This window comes from Enhydra lutris, unplaced genomic scaffold (assembly GCF_002288905.1).
Source record: "Enhydra lutris kenyoni isolate GAN:26980312 unplaced genomic scaffold, ASM228890v2 scaffoldscaffold23, whole genome shotgun sequence".
NCBI classification, from domain to species: domain Eukaryota; kingdom Metazoa; phylum Chordata; class Mammalia; order Carnivora; family Mustelidae; genus Enhydra; species Enhydra lutris.
In genome coordinates, this window is record NW_019154107.1 from 28691097 (window position 1) to 28699786 (window position 8690).

Here is an 8690-nt window from a genome sequence, read left to right on the forward strand (position 1 = left end):
CTCTCTGCCTACTTGTGATCTCTGTCAAATAAATAAATAAAATCTTAAAAAAAAGAAAACATTCTCTTTCTCCCCATCCCACATCCAGAAGGTAGGCTACCCAAGAGTGGGGCCCAGGTTGTGCTGCTTCCAACTATCTCCAGACTGCAGAGCATGCTGGGGGTGCTCAATAACTATTTGTTGGAGGAAAAATGGAGCTGAAGTATCTTGGCAAGTAAGTGGTGGAGGCAGGCCTTGAACCCAGCTGTCTGTGAGCACTACCAGTTCCCGGGGGAGGGAGAGGGGAGTGGGAAGGAGATTCTATACCTGGTCCAGGGCAGGTGCTGAGAAACACAAGTTGGATTGATGGAAGAATGCCTGCCCCTGCCTCACCCTAAAGGGACCACGATACCACTGAGGCTGGAGGCAGGAAGCAGTGAGAAGTGAGGAAATGAGGTTGGCTATTATTTGAGCACCAGGGGTTCTGAACAGTCAGGGTCAAGGACCCACTCAGAGCTGCTACTTAAAGGAGTGATGTGATAAGGTCTGCAAGTCAGGAGAACCTCTAGGGCATGGGCTGGTAGGAGAAACTAGAAGTGAAGAGACCAGCAAGAAGGCTATGGGAATAGGGCAGGTAAGTGGTAGTAAGGGCTGAGGCAGAGCAGGGCCACAGGATGGCTCTAAGACTTTTAAATAGTCAAAAAATATTTTAGCGGGAAAATCAATCAGTAATAATAATACGGTATTATCACTAGCTAACACCTTGGGCACCTGGGTAGCTCAGTTGGTTAAGTGTCTGCTTTTGGCTTAGTCACGATCCTGGGGTCCTGGGATCGAGTCCTGCATTGGGCTCCCTGCTCTCCGGGGAGTCTGCTTTTCCCTCTGCCCCTCCCACTCATTCTACCTCTTTCTCTCTCAAATAAATAAATAAATAAATTTTTTTTAAAGTAGCTAACACCTACATAAACAATACTATGTACAAGGCTGTTATAAGTCATTTACAGACACAAGTCCATTCAATCCTCACAAAAATCCCTACAAGGCAGGTGCTGTCATGATCACTTCTGATTTAAACATCTGGGAACCAAGAAGCAAACAGGTCAAGTGACTTGCTCAAGGTTACAGTTAGCAAAAGGTAGAGCTAAGAGTTTAATCTAGGCCTTACAGCTCTTAACTATTAGTTGGCAAATCATCTCTCCTGACATTGTACCTGTTTAAAGGTTGTTTTCATATTTTGTTTTTTAAGGTCTTAAGAACTAGATTCTCACATGGAGTCCTGGAAATACCATTTTTGTTGCCATGAGAATTGGTTCCTTAAAACACACTAAAACCTTAGACACCTCTTCTTTTTTTTTTAAAGATTATTTATTTGTCAGAGAAAGAGAGCATAAGCAGGGGGAGTGGCAGGCAGGGGGAGGAGCAAGCTCCCTGCTGAGCTAGGAGGCAGATGTGGGACTCGATCCCAGGACCCTGGGATCATGACCTGAGCTGAAAGCAGATGCTTAACCAAGTAAGCCACCCAGGTGTCCCCCTTAGAGCCTTCCTGACCATGGACACAGAAGATAGATAAGGAAACAAAAGCTAATATCTCTAACTCTCTAGTAGGTTTAGGAACAGCCAGAACACTAAAATCTGTGAGGAGATAGAATTATCCAACCTGGGATGAATTATCTAGAAGAAGTAGAACTCCAGGATCAGGTCAGATGAAGAGGAAGGAAGAGAAAAGGGAAGCAGCTAGAACATTTTTCTATTTCATGCTAAGCATAAGAACTTTAACTAAGACCCTCTAGTAACCTGGAACTCCCTAGCATCAGCTACCAAATATATACAAAGGGACTGGAAGCTTGAAGAAAAGGGTGATTTGGTCTGGAACCAGTTGTCCTCAGGGCTTGCAGACTTCTAATGCCAGCACAGGGAGTGGCCCCATTTGTCAAATCACTGCCCCCCAGCTCAGATCCAGGATCTGTTTCAGCACCATGGACAGTGATCCAGGGCCAGCCTCTGTCCAACCACCTTCAGCAGCCCTCCAGCTTCAGTCCAGGAGGCCCCTACCCCTCAGATCCCGCTCAGCTGTCCCCGGCACCAGTACCTTGCTGAACTCCGCCATAAGCGTGCTGTTCTGCAAACGAAAGTCCTCCTCCTGGCTGTGCAGCTTTGCCTGCAGCATCTCATTTTCACTCAGTAGCCCTTCGACTTCCTGCAGTGGCAGATATGGGCCAGGTCTCCAACAAGGGTAGAAAAGGACAGAGAGGTATGGCAAAGAAACACAGAGGAAGAAAATGACGGGGGTGGGTGGGGGGAAATCATAGGATAAAGAGAATGACATGGGTGAAATCAGATACAGGGAAGGAGACAGACAGACATGGGAGGGGAGAGAGGGACAGGGGAGGGGAGAGAGGGACATGAGAGGAGAGAGTGGGAGGAAAAGAATGGTAGATAGAATAGGTGAGAGAACAGGTAGAGAGATGGGGAAAAGAAGACATAGGGAAGGAGAGAGGGATGGAGAGGAAGAGAGAAAAAAAGAAAAGGCAGGAAGAAAGAGATAGGCACAGAGAGATCAGTGGGAGGGAGAACAGAAGCAAGAGAGGGGGTCAGGGAAAGAAATGAGGAAGCGACAAAGGAAAGGAGGGGGAGAAAGAAACAAGGAGTCAGACAGAGAGAGAAAGGGAAAGAAGAAAAGAGAAATGATGGCACAGGTAAGGGAGAGAAAAATGGAAGGTTGGGGAGAGAAGCAACAGTCAGAGAGGAACAGGAAGATAGGTAGAGAGAGACTCAGAGAGAAGGCCAGCCAGAGAGGGAGAAGGAACGATGGAGAGGTCCAGAGTGAGACAAACACAGGAAAATAAAGACAGACATACAAACATATGACAATGAGGCAGTCACAGATTCAAGTGCACACACAGAGAAAGAAAGGCCAGTACCAGGAGATCTCAGCATACAGAAATATCACCCCTCGGTTTCCCAGACACACTCACTCACCATGGGTCCCCTTACCTGAGCTTTCTTGCTCTTGCTCAGTGCCTAAAGGTAAGGGGGGTAGGAAGAGAGAGAAGGTGAATGGAGATGGACTCCCTCACTAGTTTATGGAGACACTGTGGCAAGTGTCAAGGGGGGATAATGACGACGGGTTGGGGGATGGGAGCATCTTCAATCACAGAACTTGCATGAAATTTGTAGTCCACGGGAATGATGGAGTGAGTGAGTGAAGGGCACCCCGCTCAAAAGCCCTCCTCTTAGCTCTTGAGATTGTTCATGAGTCTTAGTATTTAACCCTTCAAGGGCTGGGTTTCCAGGCTCAAAAATAGTGGCTGCATTGCTACGTGGGTCCAAACATATCTACGTGGATCCCTCCCATGCACCATGAAAATTGCTGCTCCCTTGTTGGGCAGCTGAGGGCACTGCCACGTTCTGCAATCAGCACCATACCAAAGAGAAGCCCAGCTTCCTGATTGCCAGATTTTCTGCATTATGTATGCTTTCGTCTAACAAATATTTATGGAGTGCATAACATTGAGCTACGCGTGGGGAAAGAGCAGTGAAGAAAAAGACTAAAGAGGGCCTTGAATGCCTTGAGGGGCCATAACAGGTTATACACTATTTCATCTTCAGATGATCTGAGAGGTAGGTCTAGTCTCATGTTACCAACAGGACCAGGACACAAATGGAAAGTGGGAGCACAAGGCCCGAGTGTGAATGGAAGACAGAAGGCAGATTCAAGGCAGATTCACCTATGGATGTGACTATTTTGTTAGAAGTTAGTGAATGAGACTGAGTAATTGAAACTGTAAATTCATTAAGAGTAAATTAAGGGGCGCCTGGGTGGCTCAGTCGGTTAAGCGTCTGCCTTTGGCTCAGGGTCCTGGGATCGAGCCCCACATCAGGCTCCCCGCTCAGCGGGAAGCCTGTTTCTCCCTCTCCTATCCCCCTGCTTGTGTTCCTGCTCTCACTGTCTCAGTCAAATAAATATATAAATAAATAAAATCTTTACAAAAAAGAGCAAATTAATATTAATCAATACCTAAGCAGGATTAGACAAAATTAGCAAACTAAAGAGACTTCCATTAGAGTTTTTTGAATGACTGATGACAGCATATAATGTTTGGCCTGGTTCCCTGTAGGTGCTCCCTGGATAGATGAATGAGTCAGATGGTTACAGGGAAGCAACGTGGGTGAGTGGGTGGAGGGAGGTACCTTCTGAGCTTTGTTGAACTCCTTATCCAGGTAGGTGACCTTCTGTCGAAGACTGGTGAGCTCTGGTGTGGGGAAAGCAGGGAGTCTCAGCCTCAGTCAGTGGCAGGAAGTTGAAAGGTCTTCCTGTCAGGCCTCTGTCCCTCAAAGCCACCCCCACCTAATGAGACCCTCTTAGCTCACCAACGCCATTCTTGCGTAATTCATCTGAAAGCTGGTAATTATTTGTCCGGAGTTCCAGGAGCTGAGCCTTGGGGGAAGCAGAGAAGGGAAACAACTAGGTTAGGAATGTGCCCCTAATTTCACCATGAGGGAACTAATCCCCGGAGCCCCACAGACCCTACTGCCCTCTCTATGCCTCTCTAGTCACTCCTTAAGACCTATGCACGCTACATCCTAAATGAGCCTCCAGCTCCTCAGCCCCTGTCCCACCTTCTCCAGCTCTACTTAGAAACAGAGCCAGCATCACTCTTCCATCCCTCTGCATTCAAGGCCATAGACAGAGCACTGATGCAGTCAAGTTCTTGCTCACACGTATCCCAGGGCTCCCCATGCCTACAGGATAAAGTTCTCCCCCCTAATCCTGGCTGACTTCATCAGACACTAAATACTGGTCTTTCTGTCATAGGAGAGTATTGTCTATCCGCCTGGCCAGACTTGGAGGGCCCTGAGCATAGGGGGCGGGGGCCTGTACTCCTCCCTCTTTTCAAGGGAAGAGGGCCTGGTATTCTCCTGTCCAACTTACACTAAGTTGGGAGCTGCCTGGGGTCCTCACCCCCAAGGCTCTTTAGCATTTACCCCTTTAAAGAATTAAGGGAAAGTGAAGTATGGGCCACTCCAAACAGCATACCTCTTCCTAACAGCCCTGTAAGGCAGTGAGGCCAGTTCTTCCCAGACTTACTATCCCTTCTCCCACCAAGATCTTTCCCTCCTCCCATGGCACCAGCCTTCACCCCCCTGGTGGTCTGCTTAAGGTCAAAGGGCTTGGCCCCTACAGAATCTTTCCTGCCCCTGTTACTCTACCAGATCCAATGATCTGTATTCCCGTCTTGATCCAGTTTGTACACCCTTGGCACCAACACAGAAGCTCCGTCAGAGCCAAATGGTTCTTCCCTCACTCATGGCCCAATTAAATCAATCTTCCTCACTCAAGAGTCCCCCACACCCCTCAAGAACTCCCCAGTCACAATCCAACGGGATGGCCCTACATCCTTCAGGGTCTCTCCTCCACAAAACCTTGGGTGGGCCAACTGGATTACTCTTACTCACTTAGGAATCTCCCCTCACAAGTTACAGGTTGTAACTCCCCCTTTCACCCTCCCGGATCTCACCCTTTCACCCTAAGCATTCCTCACACAGGAACAACTGGTTTATCTCATTCAAGTATCAATGGATCACCTACCCTCAGAGTTCCCCTCTCCTCCCACAGGATCCTACTCAGGGCTTCCCCCTTTCAGAGTCTCCCCAAACACAAAATCCAATGGTCTTCCCCAGTAAGGAACTCTCTCAACAAGGGCCTACTCTCGCCTTGCATCCCAACTCAGAGTTGTCCACAAAAGAATTCGAGCGGTCAGGGTACCCAACTGGGGTACCTCTCCAAAATCCAATGATTTCCTCTGTGTGGTCCAAGCTATCACTCTTTAACCTTTTCTGGTCCTCTCTCCAACAGGAATTAATGGTATTATCCATTCGGGGTCCTCTTCACCCCAGGCTTAATGGGATCACCCCTAACCTAGATCCAAAGGTTGCGCCCCCTCTTAGGATCCACTACCAGCACCCACACAGGATCTCCACCTCCAGAACAATGACAACATGTGGGGTCTTTGCCCAATTCCCTGGCATAGTGGTATCTCCCACAAACATTCCCACCTTCCACCGGATAATGAATGGTACTGCCCTCTCAAGGGCTCCCCCCACCATGACGCAAATGGCCCAATGCCTGTTTCCTTCCTCTCCAGACAAAATGGTTTCGCCCTCTCAGGATCTCCTCTCAAAACCCAATGTTATCATCACCGGCCCATGGTGTCCCCCGCACGGGCCAAAGGTCTCGTCCCCTCCAGGTGTGAGTGAGGTATCGCCCACTCTAGGACTCTCTCCTCTGCCCACAAAGCTAACAGACGCCAACCCCTCAGAACCCAACAGTATCTCCGAACCCAAGAGTCTCACCCCTCAGAGCCTCAGTTTCCCTTCCCCAGACCAACCCCTTAGACCCAAGGTCCACCATAACCAAACCCTTCTCAGAGCCGGTGGCACGACCTCTCTCTGCCCCGCCCCCCGTCGCCTAGCGCGGTGGTCTTTTCGCGGCGAGCGGCACCTGCATCCGCTGAAACTCCTCCTCAGACAGAGCTTGCGCCATGTTCCTCCCCCCCACCCCCCCCTACAGCCTTCTGCGCAGATGCAGTTCGTCCCTCCTGTCAGTATTACGATCGGATCAAACCACTGGCCAGGAATGGAGGGGGAGGAGTCTACGCGGGAAGTTCAGTATTTTGGAGACGGAGAGAAGAGAGTGAAACTGACAGATCAGGTGAACTGCAATTTAATGTTTTACTGCAAACTAGGTCGTCTGATCTGGCTTTTGAGGTCTCATAGACCACCCATTGTGATGCGACACTGTGGCATCCCTATGTCATCGGTGGACTCGTCGCTAGGGAAGGGTTTGCCGACAGAAAATAACCCTTCCGCCGTACTCCTTTAATGAGAATGGTTGACTTATAACCCTAGAAATGAAAGCGGAAGCTTTGCGCGCTGGTATTGTTCCCGCCCTCCTCCGAGTGACCCCAGAGGGAAATCCCGCTTCTGGTGAAGCCCTTGGCTTTTTTTTTTTTTCTTTTGGTAAGATTTGATGCTGATTTTCTTAACAAACGCCGTACATCCTGTTAGGTAAAGGGCCTAGCCAGAAATAGATGTAAACTACCCAAAAGGAAAGAACGGCAGTGAATCAAAAGAAAAAGCTTCGTATAAAACAAAACAAAACAAAAACAAAAACAGGATGGCGAAACCCCAGGAACATCTAAATAAGTAGTAAAATGCATTATAAGCCTCTCTTGTGCTTTCTGGCTCCCTATACAAACCCCACGACCAAGCAGTAGTTTTTATCTGGGAAAAAGAAACATTAGAAAGCATGTTTAGAGACATTATCAATACTAGCATACTCTCTATTTTATCTTTCTTTGGTGGGGGACGGTAACTTAATTTTTATATCATTTTAAATGTACCCCAAAGCAAGAATGGTACAAGGAAATTCCAGGTACCCTTACCCAGATTCGTCCATTGTTTACGTTTCACCACCTTTGCCTTAGCGTTCTTTCTATGCAAAATTTCTGAACCATTGGCTTCAGTATTCAGTGATGATTTTCTAACACCAACATTCCTTTGGTATTTATTAGTTGCTATTCTACACTAAGGAAGAGCTTTCTCTTCTCCCCCATTTATGTATGTATATCTGTACAGACTTATTTTGTTCAATGAATTATAATCACTATCATTATTTCCTTTGGTGCTCAAACTGTCCCAGATTTGGCCAGCCGGAGCTCCTTCAAGTTGACTTCCCTGTCCCCTTGGCATGCCCCCATCGTTTTGTTTTTGTTTTTGTTTTGCACTTTCTTGTTGGCATTATAAGATGCTCCAGACTCACCTTATTTTTTTAAAATTTAAATTCAATTAATTAACATGTAGTGTATTATTAGTTTCAGAGGTAGAGTTTAGTGATTCAACAGTTCATATCACACCAAGTGCCCTCCTTAATGTCCATCCCCCAGTTACCCCAGCCCCCCCCCCCCCTCCCCTCCTGCAACCCTCAGCTTGTTTCCTAGAGTTAAGAGCCTCTTATGGTTTGTCTACCTCTCTGATTTTGCCTTATTTTACTTTTCCCTCCGTTCCCCTGTGGTCCTCTGGTTTGTTTCTTAAATTCCACGTATGGGTGAAATCAAATAATAATTGTCTTTCTTTGACTTATTTCACTTAACATAATACCCTCCAGTTCCATCCAGGTCGTGGCAAATGGTAAGATTTCATTTTTTTTTTGATGGCTGAGTGCAGTCTGACCTTATTTTCAGTGCCGGTTGACAAAGTGTGTATTGCTATTGAGGTGTAATTGTTTCTAGGCCCTCCCAGTGTACTAAGCTAGGAAATACATGTATGTGTTCTCCATCTAGCCATACATATCTATTTACATATTTTGCTATAGGTATCTATATTTTGAAAACATAAATTCATTACTAATACCTTACATGTCAACCCACCAATGCAAGGTTCATTCTAGTTGTCTCACTTTCCATATTTGTAAATCCCTTCTTCAGTGAAAAGAAACCTGGACTCTCATTATCCACAACAAATTTGCTTATTTGTGCAATCATATAATACCCATTAGGTAACCAGAATTGCTAAATCATAAGACTGCAGAAAACAAACCTACCAACTAGAGGTCAATATAGTTGTTTTACAGTCTCTCGTCTTTAGGCTCATGGCAGTCTAAAGTCAAATAATCTAATAGTCTAACAGTCTAATAGTCAAAATACGGGGTT

General features: G+C 46.9%; 1 protein-coding gene across 2 annotated transcripts in view; it reads right to left on the reverse strand.

Moving 5' to 3' along the window:
• LOC111150448 (GRIP1 associated protein 1) overlaps positions 1-6538 on the reverse strand; it is a 23776-nt gene extending 17238 nt beyond the window's left edge. For both annotated transcript variants that reach the window (XM_022507916.1, XM_022507915.1), the window contains exons 1-5: positions 6482-6538; positions 4351-4417; positions 4171-4232; positions 2974-3000; positions 2069-2176 (exon numbers count right to left, since the gene is read on the reverse strand). In XM_022507916.1, the coding sequence (XP_022363624.1) occupies positions 2069-2176; positions 2974-3000; positions 4171-4232; positions 4351-4417; positions 6482-6523 (306 nt within the window). In that variant the 5' untranslated portion in view covers positions 6524-6538. The remainder of the gene's footprint in view (positions 1-2068; positions 2177-2973; positions 3001-4170; positions 4233-4350; positions 4418-6481) is intronic.
• Between the last annotated feature and the right edge of the window lie 2152 nt (positions 6539-8690).